The sequence below is a fragment of the Artemia franciscana genome, chromosome 4, assembly GCF_032884065.1.
Source record: "Artemia franciscana chromosome 4, ASM3288406v1, whole genome shotgun sequence".
Taxonomy (NCBI): Eukaryota; Metazoa; Arthropoda; class Branchiopoda; order Anostraca; family Artemiidae; genus Artemia; species Artemia franciscana.
The window spans coordinates 45,543,246-45,566,471 of NC_088866.1; the positions used below are offsets into that span (position 1 = coordinate 45,543,246).

At 36.9% G+C, this 23,226-nt stretch overlaps 1 protein-coding gene across 2 annotated transcripts in view; it reads right to left on the reverse strand.

Annotated features, from left to right (window-relative positions):
- LOC136026487 (GMP synthase [glutamine-hydrolyzing]-like) overlaps nucleotides 1–23,226 on the reverse strand; it is a 130,082-nt gene that overhangs the window by 82,542 nt on the left and 24,314 nt on the right. The window contains exons 1-5 of one of the 2 annotated variants that reach the window (XM_065703105.1): nucleotides 22,752–22,825; nucleotides 19,016–19,108; nucleotides 11,478–11,569; nucleotides 3,327–3,421; nucleotides 466–583 (exon numbers count right to left, since the gene is read on the reverse strand). In XM_065703105.1, coding sequence (XP_065559177.1) covers nucleotides 466–583; nucleotides 3,327–3,421; nucleotides 11,478–11,569; nucleotides 19,016–19,096 — 386 coding nt within the window. In that variant the 5' untranslated portion in view covers nucleotides 19,097–19,108; nucleotides 22,752–22,825. Of the gene's footprint in view, nucleotides 1–465; nucleotides 584–3,326; nucleotides 3,422–11,477; nucleotides 11,570–19,015; nucleotides 19,109–22,751; nucleotides 22,826–23,226 lie in introns of those variants that run through there. The other variant, XM_065703104.1, reaches the window with a different exon arrangement.

Consider the following 23,226-nt stretch of genomic DNA (forward strand, 5'->3'; position numbering starts at 1 on the left):
TGTGCTCCATTGTTAAATTATGTTCAAATCTATTAGTGGTAAAAAGAAAAAGAAAAGTCTGAAGCTAAAAGTGAAGTCTCAAAAATATCCCAGGGATTTTTTTTTCGTTGTAGAACAAAGAGAGGTGATACTATGGAATGAGAAAATTGACGAAGTGGGTAGCTACACTTACAAGATAGCAAGAATAAAGCAAAAATGTAAGAAGTAAAAGTATAATGAGCGACCAAATAAATAAAAATATTTTGCATCGAACCTGGAGTCTTTTTTTTACGGCAGTCCCAGTACTTACATTGAGTGGATGAAGGATTTTTGGATGAGCAATTAACCTATTCTCGGGAAAAGGCGCCCGAGAATATTTATTACATTAAACATTTATTATTGGATCTAAAATGGCTCTGCTTGAATGTGTTAACATGCCAGAAAATCATGACAGATAATTTGAAAAATTTACAAATTGATACTTACTTGAATAGAAGGGCTTTAGGATCAATATCTACTGTAAACTGGCCATCCTCTCTAACATTCTTTTTGACCACAGTACCTCCAAATTCTTTGTTAATTATTTGCATTCCATAACATATGCCTTTAAAAGACATTGATTAAAAAATATATTAAGAAGTTGATTGGGACCACAAGGAAAAATTTATACTTTTTTTTGTAAAAGGGACAGTTTCTTTAGATAAAACAGTTCGTGGTAACAAATTGTAGTAAGGAGCGACCCGGCTCAATAGTAAACGAATCTCTAAAAAACTGACTTTTGATACTAAAAGATATATCAAAATAATCATATTTTTATGCTGATTTTAAATATGTAAGTTTCATCAAATTTAGTCTTACTCATCAAAAGGTACGAGCATGAGAAAATTTGCCTTGTTTTGGAAAATAAGGGGAAACACCCCCTAAAAGTCATAGAATCTTTACTATTTAATAAAGTAGAATTGAGAGAAAGAGTCAAACCTTAGCATAAATAGCGGGGCGTTGAGAAGGGAACAGCCCCTTTCATACAAGGAGTAATTTCTGTTCGTTTTAAGTTTTAATGTGGCTCCTTACTTTCAGTTAAAGAAAACTAGTTTTTTCTATTTAATTTTGTACAGAAAGAGGTAAAATTAAAGAGAACCGAATTTGGGCGAGCGTTTAAACTCCACCAAAAAATACTTTAGCCTACCACATTTATAGGATTTTTAATTCTATTATTTTAATTTTTGAACTGACAATTACAGTTTTACAACTTGAAAAAGTTCTTACTTTTTTTAATTTACAGCATAAAAAAGAGACCCGTAAACATGCAAAAAAATATTCAAACAACAGACTATACATCACACCTCGGACTCTTTATACAAGGAAAAAAAGAGTAAGAAGACTTCAATAAAAGCTAGTGTGCTTTTATTGAACTGTAGAATATTAATTCAATTATAGAATGAATTAAGAATATAATATCAATAATTTTATTGATATTATAGAATAGTATTTTGTTTTGTTATTTGGCCAACTAAAATGTTATAGCTATGTTACTATTGTAAAATATAAATAATAAAAATATAAAATATAAATATAAATAAATATAAATATACTACTTTTATTACAGACAAATACTTTGAGATTTCCTTCTTCACACTTATACAACAAATGAGTGTTGGTAACGATAGAAAGGCAGATCATTATCTTTTCTACTATTTTTTTTTAATTCTAAACTTTCGATACAAAAACAAAAGTGATTTTTCCTTGAAGCTAAAATGTATAGTAATGTTGCTACAAGACTTTGATACTATTTAACGACGAAGAATTTTTTTTTTTTGCGATGGTTTTTTTTTTTTTTTTTTTTTTTTTAGCTCAGTGAGGCTGGATAGCTCCAACCCATTTTGTCTCATTTGTTTTTCTTTTCTTTTTCCTCGCCTTTTTTCTTTTTGTCTTAATTTCATCATTAACTGTATTTGCTAATTTTGTCTATCAAACAGTTCGTGGTAACGAACTGTAGTAAGGATCGACTCGGCTCAATAGTAACCGACTCTCTAGAAACGAAATTGTAATACCATTAGTTACATTAAAAGAATCGCATTTTTATGCTGATTTTAATATATAAGTCTCATCAAGTTTAGTCTTACCCATCGAAACTTGCGAGCCTGAGAAAATTTGCCTTATTTTAGAAAATAGGGGGAAACACTCCCTCAAAGTCACTGGATCTTAACGAAAATCGACCGGACTCAGTCGAGGCCTTCGGCCGTTGATTTTTGAATTGAAATCAAATAGTTGCGGGCATCAAGTCATGGCTAATTGTAGAAAAAGCCAAGACAGATAGTCCAATTGAGTGAGAGGCAATTCTGGCATTAAGCCCCCCCCCCCTAATAGGATGGTATGAAAATGTTGTTAGTTCACTTATAGTTTTTATAGAAGATGTGCAAAAGGTCCCTCCGATTTTTTTTAAGCGGAAAGGGAGGAGTCCTAAAGAGACAGACTTGTGTCGGGAAACGAAAAAAAAAGTTGCGATTTAGCTTAGTTCTGTTTAGATTTGTTGGATATATTTGTCTTTATGTTTTCTTTTTCGCCCGTTTCTTAAATAAATAAAGAAATAGATAAAGGTGTATATGAAAGTAGGTAAGTAAATAGAAAGGGTATAGTATAGTATAGTATGTATAGTATAGTATAGCATAGTATAGGTATAGTATAGTATAGTATAGTATAGTATAGTATAGTATAGTATAGTATAGTATAGTAGGTATAGTATAGAAACAGATGTCTATGTAAGGCAATAACACTTTTTCTTTTTCTTATTGGTGAACTAAACATGACTCTTATTCATTTGTACAGATCTTTCAAATATAAATAATATGATTTTTCCGTTTCATTTTTTATTTTGAACTTACTTTCAATTTTCGATTTGTTTTCAATTTTCGATTTCAATTCGTTTTATTTAAGGAAACAAAATATATTTTTAGACTGAAACTGATATGAATTTGCACCCCTGAACCCTTTGTACAAAATTGGGTGTTTTACATTTTAATTTGCTTTTGACAACCTTCTTTACAGCTGACTCTCTCCCTCCTCCCTTCCATTAATCAAACCTAGACAAAACGATAAACTTAATAGATTTGCTTTAGTTCAGCCAAAAAAAAAATTAGAGAAAACAGAGAGTTGAGACAAGGAAACAAAAATTATGCATGTTTTCGTTAGTTTCTTTTTTTCACTATTTTAAAATAGTTCTTTTCTATTACAATTTTTTTCTATTATAATTCTTTTTACCTAATTTCACACAATTGGAAAACAGTGACATTCCAAACTTCTTCAATGTACAGCACTAAAGAACTATACAAAAGGAAACATTGGATTACCTAATATTGGTAGACCAAGTCGAAATATATTGGGATCGCAAGTGGGAGCATCTGGGGAGTTTACTGAGCCAGGTCCACCAGAAATAATGATTGCCCTAAAATAAAATGGAAACAATTAATTGTATTCTTTATACAAATACATGAGTGAAACACATAGGTGAAAACATATCTTTCTAGACATAAAAATGAAACAATCTTTCCTAAGTTTGGTATGAGAAACTCCTCGTCGAGTCTCAAGAGTGAAACGTACTATTTTCAAGTATCGGATCATTTCCCTTTAAAATACCCATTGATCTGCGGTGTCTAGGTTTCAATCGCTTGTATATATAAGCTTTTTATTTTCTACTAGCTGTTGGGGTGGCGCTTCGCACCCCCCCAGGCCCCCGCGCGCGCGCAAGTCGTTACGCGCCATATTAGTTACGCGCCATTGTAGTTGTGTCCCTGTGTCCCACCTGTGAATATAGATAGATATATATATATATATATTTTTAACTACGTAAAACTTGCGAATGTACAACATTCTTGGCTGTCCATTGTCTGTGCATATAAATAGATTGTCAGGTTTACCGACTCTTGAACATGCAACATATAATTGTCCATGGGAAAAACAATCTGTATTCAGATCTATACCTCATTATTCTAATGATTGCCCTTGAGCTTTGTTGACGGTGATTGCTAATCGAACATTCCCTGTGTCCCTGTCGTCATTTATATATCCCCCTGTGCCCCCGGCGTCCCCGTTGTTGTTGTTTCCCTGTGTCCCGGTCGTCACTTGTGTCCCGGTGTCCCAGTCTGTAATTTCTCTTTGAGTGTCGCGGTCGTCATTTATATTCCCTGTGTCCCGATCGTCATTTTTATCCCGGTCGTCATTTGTGTTCTAGTGTCCCGGTCTGTAATTTCTCTTTGAGTGTCCTGGTCGTCATTTATATTCCCTGTGTCCCGGTTGACATTTGTGTCCCGGTGCTTTGTTGATGGTGATTGCTAATCGAACATTCCTTGTGTCCCGGTCGCTTTCTCTTTGAGTGTCCCGGTCGTCATTTATATTCCCTATGTCCCAGTGTCCCGGTCGTCATTTGTGTCCCGATGTCCCGGTGTGTAATTTCGTCAATCAACAAACATGACGCCAGTCGACACACAAACATGACGTCACTCGACACACAGACAACTTATTTTTATATATATAGATATCCCGGTGTCCCGGTCGTCATTTGTGTCCCGATGTCCCGGTGAGTAATTTCGTCAATCAACAAACATGACGTCAGTCGACACACAAACATGACGTCACTCGACACACACACACACACACACACACACACACACACATACACACACACACACACACACACACACACACACAGACAGACAGACAACTTATTTTTATATATATAGATTGAAATGACATTTCATGACCTCAGTGAAACCCAGAAAAGTAATAATGTTGCTACTATTCCAAAAGTTTGGCGCTGAAATTGTGATCATGATGTTGAAGTGAAACACAATGAAGTGTGTGCTGTATTCTGCTAGAGGTGCAAAAGCCACCTTATTATTCCCATCATTTCTCAATTAGTCAGCAGATGATATCACCCTGCTAGGAAAAACATTAATGATGCACAAACCATGCTATGCAACGTATGTATCATGACATAATTGGTCGGACTGTAGTCAAAGACGAACACAATAGTGAAGAATTCTGAGCACGAGGTGCAAAATCAGATATCTCACAACAGTATTCGTTTAGAAGCCAGAAACCAACGTGAAGAGTCTGGATACATTACCAATATTTCAAATAGATGTAGTAAAAGTTCTTCTGCATCTGAACTCCTTGTTAGTTAGTTAAAGAAGGACCGTAGAAGTAAAGAGACATATTCAAAAAGACCACCGACTCGTAAAAACGTAACAAAAAATGTACATAAAGAAATTTTAAAGCCTTTTAAAAAAAATTTAATCTGTCCTCCCCACCTCACTTCACCCCCCAAACAAAACCCAGGATACTCCTTTGTCCGGAGCGCTGAAATATGACTGGATCTCACGAATATGACAAGCGTATAATAATCAAAAACCACCGATTGACCACCGATTGAAAACCGAATAGCAAATTCATTGAACAGGCGTTGGACTTGCTCAACGTAGTCAAGGAAGACCTAGAGTAGAGTAGACCTGGGGTAGTGGCTTTAAACACCGCCAACAGTGATAGTAGTGATAGAAAATAATAGTAGCGAAAAGTGATTAGTAACGTTTGATCTCTGCAAAACTAACACAAGACCAAGAAGCTTGTTTGGAACGATAGTGCCATAGTCTACCGGCTAGCATATACTCAGCAAGGAGCGACGCATTTCGCATATCTTATTTTCCCAACCTCATATAGATCAGATGATCGTACAACGTTGAGAAAATTCTGAGACTTAATGCCCTTTCTTACTGACAGAACTAGTCGGAGCCTTTACTGGTTTGCAGAGGTATTTTGACCGAAACAGTCAGCCAGTCCAAATGATTCCTCAGTGGATGCAACAGGATGTGTGCAACCCCAAGAGAAAGAACTTATAGATACATTTCAAACAGTTCGTGGTAACGAACTGCAAGTACGGAGTGAATCGGCTCAGTAATAACCGAAACTATAAACAAGAGCTAAGAGCTCATATGGCACTAGTGACGAGGCCGGAAGAGCCAAGAGCTCATATGGTATGAGCCATAGCAAAATTCTAAGAATCAATAGATTGATTTAAAAGGAAAATCAGAGGCTTAATGCCGGTCAGGATTTAAAATAAAAGCTCTGAGTCACGATGTCCTTCTAAATATCAAAATTCATTAAGATCCGATCACCCACTCGTAAGTTATAAATACCTAGTTTTTTCTAATTTTTCCTCTCCTTCAGTCCCCCAGATGGTCAAATCGGGGAAAACAACTTTATCAAGTCAATTAGTGCAGCTCCCTGACACGCCTACCAATTTTCATCGTCCTAGCACGTCCAGAAGCACCAAACTCGCCAAAGCACTGAACCCCACCCCCTAACTCCCCCAAAGAGAGCGGATCCAGTACGGTTACGTCAATCACGTATCTACAACATTTGCTTATTCTACTCACCAAGTTTCATCCCGATTTCTCCACTCCAAGCGTTTTCCCAGATTTCCGGTCCCCCCCCCCAACTCCCAACCAATCTGGTCGGGATTTGAAATAAGACCTCTGAGGCAAAAGTTCCTTCTAAATATCGAATTTCATTAAGATCTGGTCACCTGTTCTTAAGTTAAAAATACCTCAATTTTTCTAATTTTTCCAAATTAACACCCGTCAGCTGCCCCAAAGTGATCAGATCCGTTCCAATTATGTCAATCACGTATCTAAAACTTGTGCTTATTCTTCCCGTCAAGTTTCATCCCGATTTCTCCTCTCTAAGCGTTTTCCAAGATTTCCGTTTCCCCCCTCCAGCCCCCTATGTCCCCGCATCCAATTCGAATTGAAAATGGAGCATCTGAGACACAAGATTCTTCTATATATCAAGTTTCATTAAGATCCGATCACCCATTCGTAAGATAAAGATACCTCAATTTTCACGTTTTTCAAGAATTCCGGTTTCCCCCTCCAACTCCCCCCAATGTCACCAGATCTGTTCGGGATTTAAAATGAGAGCTATAAAGCACAAGATTCTTCTAAATTTCAAATTTCATTAAGATCTGATCACTCTTTCGTAAGTTACAAATACCTCATTTTTCTAATTTTTCAAAATTACTCCCCTCCCCCAACTCCACAAAAAGAGAGCGGATCCGGTCCGATTATGTCAGTCATGTATCTTATACTTGTTTTTATTCTTCCCACCAGGTTTCATCCTGATCTCTCCACTTTAAGTGTTATCCAAGATTTCCAGTTCCCTCCCAACTCCCCCCTCCCCTCCCCAATGACACTGGATCAAGTCGGGATTTAAAATAAGAGATCTGAGTTACGAGATCCTTCTAAATATAAAATTTCATTAAGATCCGACCACTCCTTCGCAAGTTGAAAATACCTCACTTTTTCTAATTTTTCAGAATTACCCCCCCCCCCCCACTCCCCCAAATAGAGTGGATCCCTTCCGGTAATGTCAATCATGTATCTAGGACTTCTGCTTATTTTTTCCACCAAGTTTCATCCCGATCCCTCCACTCTAAGCGTTTTCCAAGATTTTAGGTCCCGCAACTCCTCCAATGTCACCAGATCCGGTCGGGATTTAAAACAAGAGCTCTGAGACACAATATCCTTCTAAATATCAAATTTCATTTAGATCCAATCATCCATTCGTAAGTTAAAAATACCCGATTTTTTCTAATTTTTTCCGATTTAACCGTCCCCCCACTCCCCCCCCCCCAGATGGTCGAAACGTGGAAATGACAATTTCTAATTTAATCTGGTCTGATTTCTGATACGCCTGCCGAATTTCATCGTCCTAGCTTACCTGGAAGTGCCTAAACTAGGAAACCAGGAAAACCGGGACCGACAGACCGACCAACAGAATTTGCGATCGCTTGGTAGAGATACCAAGTGCCATAAAAACGAAAATTTTACATCAAAAGAATCAGTTTTTTTTGCTGATTCCAAATTAAAATTCATCAACTTAAATGTTACCCATCAAAAGTTACGAGCCTCAGAAAATTTGTCCGATTGTTGAAATAGATGGGAAACACTCTCTAAAACTCAAGGAATCACACCAACAGATCTGAATCTGATGGTGAGATTCCTTGAATCGTACCAGAAAAACCTACTCTAGAAGTTTCAAGCTTCTACATACAAAAATGTGCAATTTTGTTATTTTTGCCAGAAGACAAATCGTCTTCTGGCAAGTTTTAATGTTGCTTCTTATTTTCAGTTAAAATCATGAGTTTTCTTTTTTATTCAATCATTAGAAAGATCTGCATGTTATCTCTTTTAGAAACAAGATTCTTGCAAGATTTCTTAATGCATATAATTCAAAGGCTCAATCTGGGATTCTGGAGCCATAGCCCCATCCTCCCTTTGTCAACATGACACATTTTGTGACTTGTTTTCATTTACTGATAATTTAGAGAATGAATTCAATTAGACGGCAGTAACTAAAAATTAATTTTATGAATCAAATTAATAGCAGTTCCAGATCACTTAACAACAAACAATTTAAGGAGATACAGATCTACAGAAAGCGTAAAACCGATAAAAAATACAGTTTTTAGCTATACACCAAGAATACAGCCTCCCCACTGCGGCTACTTCTACCGCTACAGCATCTCCTACGACCACTTTTACCATAGCTACTACTTAATGATCCAAAACAGAGACGTCAAAACATATTTTATAGCAAAGGGGGAATGTAAAAAATTGTTGGAAATGGAATCATAAAAAGATATGTGTAAGGATTTAAATGCCGGTAACATTTTCATGCTATTAAACCATATTCCAAGTTAACAGAACGTTATTGTGACAATAATAATTGGGGTGGTGGAAATAGGGCTTAGTTTACATCTTTTGGGATTAAACCCTCTTTTTATGGAATAAACTGCATGTTCACTCAAGTTCTATATTTGGAATTAGGGTAAATATTAGCATGTATTTAGCTATGTTCAAAAATTACATCCAAAAATCGTGAATTTTTCGCCTAATTATGGCACTTGGTATCAACCAAGTGACATATAGCGATCGCAAATTCTATCGGTCTGTCTGTCGATCTGTCTGTCTCGGTTTTGCTACTTTAGGCACTTTCAGGTAAGCTAGGACGATGAAATTTGGCAGGCGTATCAGGAACCAGACCAGATTAAATTAGAAGTTTTCTTGTTTCCCAGAATCAAACATCTGGGGGGAGGGGGACGGTTGAATCGGAAAAATTAAAAAAAAATGAGGTATTTTTAACTTACAAACGGGTTATCAGATCTTAGTGAAATTTGATGTTTGGAAGGATATCGTATCTCAGAGCTCTTATTTTAAATCCCGACCGGATTTGGTGACATTGGGGGGGGGACCTAAAATCTTGTAAAAAGCTTAGAGTGGAGGGACCGGGACGGAACTTGGTGGGAAAAATAAGCACAAGTCCTAGATACGTGATTGACATAGCCGGAACAGATCCGCTCTCTTTGGGATAGTTGGGGGGAGGCTTAATTCTGAAAAATTAGAAAAAATTAGGTATTTTTAACTTACGAACAGGTGATCGTGATTTCTCAATGAAAATTGACATTTGGAAGGTTATCGTGTCTCAAAGCTCTTATTTTAAACCCCTACCGGATCTGGTGATATTGGGGGGGGGAGTTTGGGGCTGAACCTAAAATCTTGGAAAACGCTTAGAGTGGAGGAATCGGGATGAAACTTGGTGGGGAAAATAAGCAGAAGTCCTAGATACGTGATTGACATAATCGGAACAGATCCGCTCTATTTGCGGGGGAGGGTTAATTGTGAAAATTTAGAAAAAATGACGTGTTTTTAACTAACGAAGGAGAGATCGGATCTTCATAAAACTTCATATTTAGAAGGACCTCGTAACTCAGATCTCTTATTAAATCCCAACCGGATCCAGCGTCATTGGAGGGGGAGGAAGTTGGGGGGCCAGAAATCTTAGAAAATACTTAAAGCGGAGAGATCAGGATGAAACTGGGTGGGAAGAATAAAAACAAGTCCAAGATACGTGACTGACATAACCGGGCCGGATCATTCGAAAAAAATTAGAAAAAATAAAGTATTTGTAACTTACGAACGGGTGATCAGATCTTAATGAAATTTGATATTTAGAAGGATTTTGTGCTTTAGAGCTCTTATTTTAAATTCCGACCAGATCCTGTAACATTGGGGGGAGTTGGAGGGGGAAACCGGAATTCTTGGAAAAAGTGAAAATTGGGTATCTTTATCTTACGATAGGTGATCGGATCTTAATGAAACTTGATATATAGAAGGATCTTATGTCTCAGATTCTCCATTTCCGACTCGAATTGAATCCGGGGGACATAGGGGGTTGGAGGGGGAAATAGAAATCTTGGAAAACGCTTAGAGTGGAGGGATCGGGATGAAACTTGATGGGAAGAATAAGCACAAGTTCCAGATATGTGATTGACATAATTGGAACGGATCCATTCTCTTTGGAGGAGCTGAGGGGTGTTAATTTGGAAAAATTAGAAAAATTGAGGTATTTTTAACTTAAGAGTGGGTGACCGGATCTAAATGAAATTTGATATTTATAAGGAACTCACGTCTCAGAGCTCTTAGTTCAAATCCCGACTAGATCTGTTGACATTGGGGGGAGTTGGAGGGGGAAATCGGAAATCTTGGAAAACGCTTAGAGTGGAGGAATCGGGATGAAGTTTGGTGGGTAGAATAAGCAAATTTGGTAGATACGTGATTGACGTAACCGTAATGGATTCGCTCTCTTTGGGGGAGTTAGGGGGTGGGGTTAAGTGCTTTGGCGAGTTTGGTGCTTCTGGACGTTCTAGGGCAATGAAACTTGGTAGGCGTGTCAGGGAGCTGCACAAATTGACTTGATAAAGTCGTTTTCCCTTATTCGACCATCTGGGGGGCTGAAGGGAGAGGAAAAATTAGAAAAAATGAGATATCTATAATTTACGAGTGGGTGATAGGATCTTAATGAATTTTGATATTTAGAAGGACATTGTAACTCAGAGCACTTATTTTAAATCCCAACCGGCATTAAGCCTCTGAGTTTCCTTTTAAATCAATCGATCAATTCTTAGAATTTTGTTAGAGCTCATACCATATGAGCTCTTGGTTCTTCTGGCCTCGTCACAAGTGCCATATAAGCTCTTTGCTCTTGTTTTTTATAGGAAAGGGGCTGCCATCTGCAAGGTCTATCGTAGAAAGGTATCTTGATTTTAGTCAAATGACAGTTTTTGCATTTGCTTTTGCTTCTTTTTGTCTAAAAATTGATTCGTTTTTTAATTGATGACATTTTCTTATATTTTCATAGATTTTAAAATACACATCCATCTTCAAATAGGTACCTCGAAACAGGTGTAACTATCAGAGAGTGGTTGGTGAGAGATGTCAGAGGAATTTCATAGGTTGAAGGAGGGTGGAGAATTCAATATATTTTATGCTACTATTTTCCTATTTTCCAAAGAAGTAGAAGGACGTCTAGAGTAAATGGGAGGGGCATGGAAATATTGGTACTCCTCCTTTGTGCAAGTATACATAGACATACATAGATGAACTTACTTGTATTTTTCCTGCTTCAATACTTCCGCACTGACCCCAAGTGGGAAAATTACTGACTCACATGAAAGCTCTCTAATTCGTCTGTCGATCACCTTGTAAAGAAAAATAGTGATCCTTATTAAAAACTAAATTGTTAAAATATTCACAAAATATTTTAAAATTTGTATACACTAAAATATTAAAAAATTTAAAGAAATTGTTTTAAACTAATTAGTTTATTTTAGTGAACTTGAATTATAGCAGTAAATTTTAATCAATCTAGTGAATATGATTTAATTACTCAAGGTTAATTAAATGAATCTAAATGAATTAAATGAAGCTGTTTTAATTTAAATCAAGTAAAATACCGATACCCTACCTTAAAAATGAGACAGCATTTGTTTATACATACGACTTAATTCTTTACAAATATTCAAAAGAATGATTGTTTGGCAGGGAAAAACATACAGTAATTAGTTATGCAGAAGAACCGACACGAATTTCTTTGACCCGTTGGCTAGCTTAATATTTTATTTGACCGCCTATAGTCAAGGAAACCTTTTCAGTGTACAGTTAAGTCCAGCATCGGATTCAGCATGAAAAAATGACACCTTTGCAGTGTTCTTGGAATAATCCAGCCAAGCACTTGCTTCTTCTTTAATTGGTGATCTTTGGACCAAACTAGGCCATAAAAAGGCCTGTTATCTAATTTTCCAAAGGCCTAATTTTTTACATTTGTTAAAAAGAGAATTTCTGTTTGATATTTTATTGATGTTTGCACATCGGCTACTCCGTTATCTAAATTGTAAGAAAATACAACCTCTGGAGATGAACAGTCTAGAACATATAAAATGTGTTACTTCGTGCCTCAAACATAAACTGGGTAGCCATTAGCATCCCTTCAACAGTTTCTACGACCCACATATCCCATCATTCCATCGCCAAAAGTGTCCCATGCTTCCGACGACAAACATGTCCCATCATTCCTACGGCACACATGGTTTTATCTTAACTTCTGGTTGATAAGGAAATTCCTGGAAACACTATAATCCGAGTTTCATTTGCCAAGTATTTTCTCCAATAAATGAAGTCAGTTTGAAGTGACATGATGTCTAATAAACGAAGTTCTGATATGGATTATAATATATAATTGGAAGATATCTTTTATGTGCTCTAATGGTATCGAGCACACTGCTTCTTTTTACGGCCAATGACACTTGTTTTGACACTAAAATTGTAACGGTACTAAAAATTGTAATAACTACAACCGGCCAGGTATCACTTTTGCAATGTAATGGTCCTGAAAACACCAGTTTTCCAATACCAGGGTTGCGCATGATTTTATGTTCCCATGTCCCCTCCAGGGCCCCAATCACCCCCCCCCCAACCATTTTCTTTGATCTTTAAATTTTTAACTTTAAAATTCTTTTTAACTTTGGAATTATTTTTACTTTTTCCGTTTCTTAAAATCTCTATAAATACACTTATAAAAAACCCAATTGTGATATTTAAAAAAAAACTGAAGATCATATAAATACGCCAGTTGTAATCTTTCTATTAGAAAAATAATGTTTGTAGTGAAGTTATTTTAATTTTTTCAACGTTTTTTATCACGTCTTAAAAACCTTAAATATACTTGTAACAAAAAATCACTTGATATTTTAAAAATACAGAATGAGAATGATATAAATCATCATGATAATCATGTCAGTCATGACTTTTCCTACTAGGAAAATAATGTTTGTAGTGAGATTTTCTTTGCGACTTTTGGGACCCAAAAAAGAATTATTTTGGGACGCCGAGAATTTCTTGGTATATTTTCGGGAATTCCAAGAATAATACTTTATCTGGTATTGCGTGATTATTCAAGTTTTCAGTGAAACAATACAATACATCCTGTGACAGCCCTCACACATGGTCTTTTGAGACACAGATACTCTGGCAGCCAATTCCCCAGTGTACTATTGGAGTCGCTAACACCTATTTTGGTATCATTCCAAGAAAATGCATCCTGGTTTGCAAGAACTTCAAGAATGAGGCGTTATCTGATATTGCGTAATCATTCATGTTGTCAATGAAACAATACAATACATCCTGTGACAGTCCTCACATCTATTCTTTTGAGATAAAACTGAGTCAAAAAACATGTTTAGCTTCTGAGCAGCTTTCCATTGATTTTACGAAATTAACGTTTTTTGGGGGCTTGAAATTTTTCAGGGACTTCAAATTATTTTGAGGACGCCGAGAATTTTTTTATATCTTTCCAAGAATTCCAAGAATGATACATTATCTGGTATTGCATAATTATTCTTGCCGTCAGTGAAACAATGCAATACATCCTATGACAGCCCTCGCATCTGATCTTTCATGATACACATCCATGATCTTTCGTGATACCAAGTCCCCCAAAAAACAAAAATTTTACAAAATCAATGGAAAACTGCTGAGAAGCTAAAAATGTTGTTGACTCAGTTGCTATCTCAAAAGACCGGATGTGAGACCTATCATATGATGTATTGTATTGTTTCATTGACAAAATGAACTAGACCTCCGTTGCCTGTGCAACGGGAAGTGTTGCAGCATCTGTGCCCTGTTCCTTAGGGCACAGTTGCGGAGCAACACGTGCAACTGTGCCCTACGGGACACAGTTGCTATTTCCGGGAAATCTGAAAGAGATACGGAAATAACGTCTTATAGTTTTCTGCTTAACTTTTGATGGTCTAAACTAGGAAAATATAAAACAAACCAAATTCACCAAAAAATTTAAATTGCCCCGAGGGCATGACAAAACTTCCAAATAGAAAAACCCAAAGAAGGAATTTTATTTCGGAGAAACTATTGTAAGCTCCAGTTGTTAGGAGATCGAGACCTGTCGAACCGCGTTGGAAAAAAAATTCTAGCTGGTCCAGAACAGAAGTTACCTCTAGAACGTCGAAACTTCGGAAATTATTTCTTAGAGAACGAGGCAACTTGGTATATAGAACACTTCACTTCTTCTTGCATACTTTTCATAGCACTACTCGATAAAAATATAAGAAACATCAAAATCGAAAATTTGAGAAAATTCAAAAAAAAATCGGAACGAGATGGACTTTTCCGGAATTATTTCCGGGAAATCTGTATGAGCGACGGAATTTTGTGCTCAGGTTCTCGAAGAGACAAATGAAAGTTCTACATGAGTTCAGCATAACTGTATTTCTAACAAGTTTATTTCCGAAGCTAGGGTCGTCTTAACTTGACGCCAAACATCGAACGCACAGTTTCTAAGAAAAAAACCGTTTTATTTTTTTTTATGGAAAACTGTTAGAAATTTTAGGAACTTCTCTGGAACTTTTTTACTCTGTTTCACGTTTCCCTTCCCTCTGAAAAATCTCAAATTTTTAACTCTTACCACTTCGGAGCTACAGGTCGCTGATCACGGTGAAAAAAAAAAACTACGAAAGCAGTAGTGTTGCTCCGCAACACAATAATTACGCAATACCAGATAACATGTCACTCTTGAAATTCTCGGAAACATGTCGAAAAATCCTGAGAAAAAAGGATGCATATTCTTGGGAAAATGCCAAAAAAGTGTTAGCAACTCAAATAATACATCGGGGTATGGGCTGCCAGAGTATCTGTGTCTCTGACATTTATATCATCTTCATTTTGTATTTTTTAAATATCACAAGCAATTTCTTTTTGTTATAATTATATTTAATGTGATTTAATCATTAAATCTAAAAAAGTGTTAGCAACCCAAATAATACATCGGGGTATGAGCTGCCAGAGTATCTGTGTCTCTGACATATTCATATCATCTTCTTTTTTTACTTTTTAAATATCACAAGTGATTTCTTTTTGTTATAATTATAATTAATGTGGTTTTGACATGATTTTTTTTTAGTTTCAGTTAAAAAATAATCGAAAGAAACGTAACTACAAAAATAAGGCTGACGTATTTATATCACCTTCATTCTGTATTTTTATATTCAGTGACTTTTTTGTTGTTGTAAGTACATTTAATGTGATAATAAGACATGGAAAAAAGAAGTAAAAAAAAATCGATTAAAAAACATTCAAATTTAAAGAAATGGGGGGCATTAGGGCCCTGGATGGGGGGGGCTTGAGGCTCTGGAGAAGGGTATGGTGCCTTGGATGGGGACTCGGGGCCCTGTAGAGGGACTCTGGGCCCTGGAGGGGGATATGGAGACCCAAACTCATGCAGAAGCCTCGTAATAGAAAACTGATGGGCTCATGACCGTTATATTGCAAAAATGATACCTGGAAGGTTGTAGTCATTACAATTTTCGGTACCGTTATGATTCTAAGTGTTTTCCAAGTTTTAGGTTTCCCCCTCCAAACTCCCCCCCCCAATGTCACCAGGTCTTTTCGGGATTTAAAATAAGAGCTCTGAGACACGATATCCTTCTAAATATCAAATTTCATTTAGATCCGGTATGGCTCATATGGTATGAGCTCTAGCAAAATTCTAAGAACCAATAGATTGATTTAAAAGGAAAATCAGAGGGTTAATGCCGGTCGGGATTTAAAATAAGAGCTCTGAGTCACGATGTCCTTCTAAATTTCAAAATGCATTAAGATCCGATCTTACTTACTTACTTGTACTTGTGGCGGGAATCAGGCGTTTCCACCTCGCCCGGCATCGATGATCTTAGAGACCTTCTTGGACAATGTTGATCGATCTTGTGCCAGCTGCTCTGCAAAGGCGAGCCACTGTGTTGACCATCTGTGACCAAACTTTCTGAAACCCCCTATTGGTTCAAGGTCTGACTTGGCCAGGTTCCACCAATTCTTCCTCTGTCCTCCTTGGCGTTTCTTCCAGTAGCTAATAGGCTCAACTAGAAGTATTTGGCGAGGCAGGTACTCTGGCGGTTTCCGCAATACATGGCCCAACCATTTCAAACGGCGTTCTTTAATAGTGAGCACAACATCTCTCTGAATATTGCACATTCGACGTATATTCACGTTGGAGATACGGTCACGTAGCTGTACTCTGAGAATTCTTCGTAGACAAGTATGCTCAAACACCTTAAGTGTATTCTCTTGTTGTAGTTTTGCCGACCATGTTTCGCACCCGTAAAGGAGAACGGTGCGGATCCGATCACCCACTCGTAAGCTATAAATACCTCATTTTTTCTAATTGTTCCTCTCCCTCCCCCCCCAGATGGTCGAATCGGGGAAAACGACTTTATCAAGTCAATTTGTATACCTCCCTGACACGCCTACCTATTTTTAACATCCTAGCACGTCCAGAAGCGCCAAACTCGCCAAAGCACTGAACCCCACCCCCTCACTCCCACAAAGAGAGCGAATCTAGTACGGTTACGTCAATCACGTATCTACAACATTTGCTTATTCTCCTCACCAAGCTTCCTCCCGATTACTCCACTCTAATCGTCTTCCAAGATTTCCAATCTCCTCCTCCAACTCCCCTCAACGTTCACAGATCTGGTCCGGATTTGAAATAAGAGCTCTGACACATGAGTTCCTTCTAAATAATATCAAATACCCCAAAGAGAGCGGATCCGTTCCGGTTGTGTCGATCACATATCTAGGACTTGTTTATTTTTCCCACCAAGTTTCATCTCGATCCCTCCACTCTAAGCGTTTTCCAAGATTTTAGGTCCCCCCCCCCAATGTCACCAGATCCGGTCGGGATTTAAAATAAGAGCTCTGAGGACGCGATATAATTCCAAACATCAAATTTCATTAAGATTTGATTACCCGTTCGTAAGTTAAAAATACCTCATTTTTTCTAATTTTTACGATTTAACCGTCCCCCACTCCCCCCAAGATGGTCGAATCGGGGAAAGAACAATTTCTAATTTAATCTGGTCTGGTTCCTGATACGCCTGCCAAATTCCATCGTTCTAGCTTACCTGGAAGTGCCTAAAGTAGCAAAACCGGGACAGACAGGCCGACAGACTGACAGAATGTCCAATTGCTATATGCCACTTGGTAGATACCAAATGCCATAAAAATAGAGTATTAAAATTTTTTTGATCTTAATTTGATAAGCTGAAAATAAAATGAAAAAAAGATGGAACCGAATGACCTAATCCAAGCAAGAGTCTTTTTATTTGTTATTTCCAAACCCCCTTAATATAAATCAATAACTTTTCCTTGTCTTAAAAAGAGAGGGCACATAAACTGGACTGTCATTTTATCTATAGCTAAACCTCAACATTAAACATTATACAAAAAAATGCACCAAAATTAGATTACAAATTTGGGGACGGTTGTGCCTCTTTTATATGTACAAAACTAGATACAAAATTTTGGTAGATTTTTAGAAAATTAATTGGCCAACTTTTAGGCAGCTATAATCTTTAGCCAAATGGTTTCCAGTGACTGATCTGAACCTCACCCGCCACCAGATCCCGACCGGATCTGGTGACATTGGGGGGGGGGGGTTGGGAGGGGGAAACCTAAAATCTTGGAAAACACTTAGAGTGGAGGGATCGGGATGAAACTTGGTGGGAAAAATAAACACAAGTCCTAGATACATGATTGACATAACCGGAACGGATCCGCTCTCTTTTGGGGTAGCAGAATCTTAGCAGATTCTAATGAGCCTGGGGTCAGGTTTTTTAAGGGGAAGTTGCCCGTCTACACAACTGCCTAGAGGCTTGTTGATGATCTATGACCCTAATCTGATACAGCTTACGCTAAAAGTTTTTTTTTTAGCAGCCTGATCCAACAAAAATATTTTTTGACCTTAACGCCCAGGCGGCTCTATGATATCCAATTGAATACCAGGGTGTAGGATTTTATAGAAACCAAGTAAGGACCAATCTCTCCACTCTCCTCTCTCTCTCTCTCAGTACCCATAGACAAGTCCCTCAGAAGCATCCAAAGACTATCTCTCACACTAAATTTTAGCGAAAAGACGGTAAAATTGACGACAATATTATGGCGACATATTAAAAATGACGACATGACGACATATTAGTCAAAATACATGATTGTTTTTAAAACATCAGACCTCCATCATCTTCAACAAATTTTCCAGATTTTCCTCTCAAAACAGAACGGTTTGAACTTACATGCTACTTTGGTTCTTTGAAGTCAAGCTTCACAACCCTTTTCTTCCTTAAAAAGTACATCATCCAAGAAATAAATTACATCCAGGATTTTCCCAGAACACAATCAAAAATCATGCAATGAAATGCTAAAGTCTGATAAAAACGCACTAAAGCTTGAAACATTTGGAATAAAATCCCCTTTTCATAGTAGCAAAATATTACCTTCAAAGACATCCCTAGACCCTCTCTCCCCAAGTCAGATTTTTAGAAATGGCTGTCATGCACATTTCCTCATATGGCTGAATAGCCACCCAACCCGCCCCTTTTTGATAATTGGCCTAGAAGACCACCTTCCTATAGAAAACTCAAATGTTGTTTGTAAATCAATCATTATCATACCCCCTCCCCCAGGATTCAAACTATGCATAGATTTGGCATGTTCGGACTAGAATACCCTTTCCTATATTCTGTCTTACCCACCCCTCTCCAAAAAAGAGGAAAATGGACTCAATGATAAATATTTTGACTTACCTGTCCGTATTGGGCTCCTGCATCCAAAAACGCAACTCTTTCTGACGTCAATGGCTTATCTAATGCTCCATTTGTTGCCATGACTTAATAATGCTAGAACAGAAAATAATTAACATTCACAAACTGTAATCCAAAAATAAGACTGAAAGCTCATCAGCTGAAATTCGGAAATAGGACTAAAAGAAAGCTTTGTTTTATTCCTTTAATGTAATAGGAAAGACATAAACATAGCTGTTTTGGAAAAATAGAAAAAAACTAAAACATAACAAAAAATACTTTTGTTGAGAAGTTTATTTCCTATGTTTCATTCTTCTTCTTCTTTTGTTAGAGAATTTGTGCTTTTCAGTCAAGACTATTTAGTCCCCTTCTTTTTCCCCGTCTGAGGGTGGTAGTTCGTGGTGTCTGAGACACTTTAACAAATATTTGAAGGGTGTGCTGTGTTGACACTAGCACATTACATTCAAACAGGTAATGGTAAATAGTTTAATTTTTTCTTTTCATCTTGCATGATCTGCAACATGGGGATGAGATTGCAAGGCCAGAAGTATTGGGGGTATGATAAGAGAAAGTTTGGAATTTCAGGTCATTCTACTGGTCAAAAACAAAAACTACTAGTCAAAAACAAGAAAATTGGTGATATATTCAGTCACGCTATTGTGACATATACCATTAGGACCACACATTCTTCTTTTACAAAACTACGTCTTCACTCTTCATTGGGGAGTTGAAATTAAAACCAAATTTGAGGTCTTATCCTTGCTTATTTTTATCTATAGTTTGACTTAGTGCTAGCAATGGTACTGATAGAAAATGATGTCAAGACGGTCCAATCAAAGGAGCAGAAAGATTTTAGGAGCTCAAAATCAGATAAGTAAATCTTTTTCTGAGTTTACTGGTCCGAGTTTACGCATGAGCACTAGTGGTGCTACTAGGATATTTAGATTTTTAAATATGGGCAGTAGTTGTAAACGGCTGTTGTTGGATTGTACCTCTAGAGCAAGGCATTTTATCAGCAGATGGTTAGGTGTATCGTTCTTTTTAGGGAAATAACAGGAGAAGTACTAATACTACTCCTGTTAGCCTAGTGGATCGGTCCTAGCCAAGTGGATTGGTACGCTGGATTTAGGATCCTTTGTCTGAGAGGGCGAGGGTTTGAATCCTAGTGTACCCAATTATTTGGTTTGGAACGGGGGTCAGTGGCGTGACTCGGTAAGCTCAGCCAGAGTCGACCCAGCTCTAAATGGGTACCTAAAGAAATCTGGGGAAGGTAAACAGGAAGTGCGTGCAAAAGCACAGGATGGCTGGTCCTCATCCCCCATCCTTTACCTTTTTTTTAGTACTAATAATTATAAAATAGAGAGATCTATTTTTGAGTTCATAGCATTAGTATCGAGGCAACATCCATTACAGGTATGGAGTGATCATTGATTCAGAAGGAATAGAAGGTTGTCTTTTTTTCTAAATTGCTCTATGCAGACAATTAAGGGCAATTAATCGGAAAAAAAAATACTTTCTTCTAATTATCACATACATTACATAAGACATAGCGAAATCTACTATCTGTAATTTATGTTTAAGTTTCTCAAAAATGGTTAAGCACGCTGTACTTAATTAAAATTTATTGCTCAAGAATAAGTCATCACTATATGGGCAAATATAAATATTTCATAGGCTTATTGCTAATTTTGGGTCAGAGAAACGAGTACTATGCGTTGTTTCCTTCAATTATTTAATGATTAAATAAAAAAACTAGTTTTTTTTAACGGAAAGTAAGGAGCGGCATTAAAACTTAAAACGAGCAGAAATTACTTCGTATATGAAAGGGGCTGCTTCCTTCTCAACACCCCGCTCTTTACGCTAAAGTTTGACTCTTTCTCTTAACTCTACTTTTTAAAACAGTAAGAAACTTTAGCGTAAAGGGTGGGGCGTTGAGGAGGAAGCAGCCCCTTTCATATACGAAGTAATTTCTGTTCGTTTTAAGTTTTAATGCCGCTCCTTACTTTCCGTTAAAAAAAATTGTTTTTTTTTATTTAATTTCTGAACGTTTTTGAATCAATGCATGTTTTGATTGTGGCTCTCCGCAGATGAAAAATTAAAACGAAATTTACATATTTATTTTTTTTTGGCTAAATGGCTTTCTCATAGTTTTGATCGAATAATTTTGAGAAAAAAGGAGCGGGGGAGGAGGCCTAGTTGCCCTCTGATTTTTTGGTTACTTAAAAAGGCAACTAGAACTTTCGATTTTTTACGAATGTTTTTATTAGTAAAAGATATACATAACTTATAAATTAGCTTACGCAACGAATTTTTGTATTCTCATGTTTTATTACATATATGAGAAAGTTCACCCCCTCGTCAGTACCTCGCTCTTTACACTAAAGTTTAAATTTTGTCCAAATTCATTAAGAATGACCCCTGAATCACAAAAGCCGTAGAATAAATAGTTGAAATTACTAAAAATATTTTAGCGTAAAGAGCGAGGTATTAGGAGGAGGTGAGCCCCTCATATGCGTAATAATTTCTGTTCGTTTTAATGCTGCTCCTTACTTCCAGTTGAAAAAAACCTTTTCATGTTTATTTTTTCTTTTCTTTTTGTAAATAATGCTAGAAAATCCTGCGCTCTCTTCATGGAAATTTTCTCCAACCATGACAAACTCCTCGATGGGAAGTTCCCCCAAAATATCCCCCTCTTCTCAGCCCCTCCCTCCAACCAAACAATCCCCCTGGAAACGTCTGTACGCTTCCCAATAACCATTACTATATGTAAGCACTGGTCAAAGTTCGTAACTTGTAGCCCCTCCCACGGGGACTGTGGGGGAGTGAGTCGTCCTCAAAGACATAGTTATAAGGTTTTTCGACTACGCTGAATAAAATGGCTATCTCAGAATTTTGATCCGTTCACTTTGGAAAAATAATTAGCGTGGAAGGGGGCCTAGGTGCCCTCCAATTTTTTTGGTCACTTAAAAAGGCCACTAGAACTTTTCATTTGCGTTAAAATGAGCCCTCTCGCAACATTCCGGGACCACTGGGTCGATACGATCACCCCTGGGGAAAAAAATAAAAAAAATGAAAACGCATCCATGATCTGCCTCCTGGCAAAGAATACAAAATTCTACATTTTTGTAAATAGGAGCTTGAAACTTCTACAATGGGGTTCTCTGATACGCTGAATCTGATGGTGTAATTTTCGTTAAGATTTTATGACTTTTAGGGGGGTCCCCTATTTTCTAAAATAAGGCGAATTTTCTCAGGCTTGTAACTTTTGATGGGTAAGACTAAACTTGATCAAACTTATATATTTAAAATCAGCATTAAAATGCGATTCATTTAATGTAGCTATTACATTAACAAAACTAGTTTTTTTAACTGAAAGTAAGGAGCGACATTAAAACTTAAAACGAACAGAAATTACTCCGTATATGAAATGGGTTGTCCCCTCCGCAATCCCTCGCTCTTTACGCTAAAGCTTTTAATTGTTTTAAAAAGCAGAATCGTGGCAAACAGTCAAACTTTATTTCCTAAAGTTTTTCAAACTTTAGTTTTAGTTTTTCAAACTTTAGGAAATAAGTCTCTGATTATTACAGCTCTATAGATGTATTTGCAGCCCTATTTTATTCTATACCTACTTATGTTGAGTATTTTCAGCCCCCCACCCTTATGAGCATGTTACAGTTCACATGAACATACAAAATTGTAAACAACAACAAAGATTTTTTTAAGCAGAAAAAAAGCTTACTATGAGAAATTGTCTGCCTTGTATATTAGTTTATTTCAAGCACTATTTACTTAAACCTCTTCTAGTAGCCGCTGTGAATATAACTAATGAAAGAGCAAACGATTATTCAGATTATGTTTTATGCGTACATACTGCCATCTACGTATTTTGACGACAGCTATTAAGATGGCCAAATTCAGAAAAAAAACAAAGATTTATGGCCATTTCACCTATATTATGTGCATAATTTATTTGTTTCTTGCGCCTGCTCAAATGTATCTCCTGTTCTCCCAATAAATTCTTGTACAAAACTTATTCTTGTCTGGTGAATGCCAAAATAAAGCTCTCCAGAAATTACAAATTGTAGCTAAACTCAAGTTGGATCTTAAATAAGATATAGCCTACACAGTTGATCATGCAATGTAAACTGTTAGAATGCTTCAAACACCACAAAATCTCACTATCAGTCAAGAGTCTAGCTGACCATACCTGTACA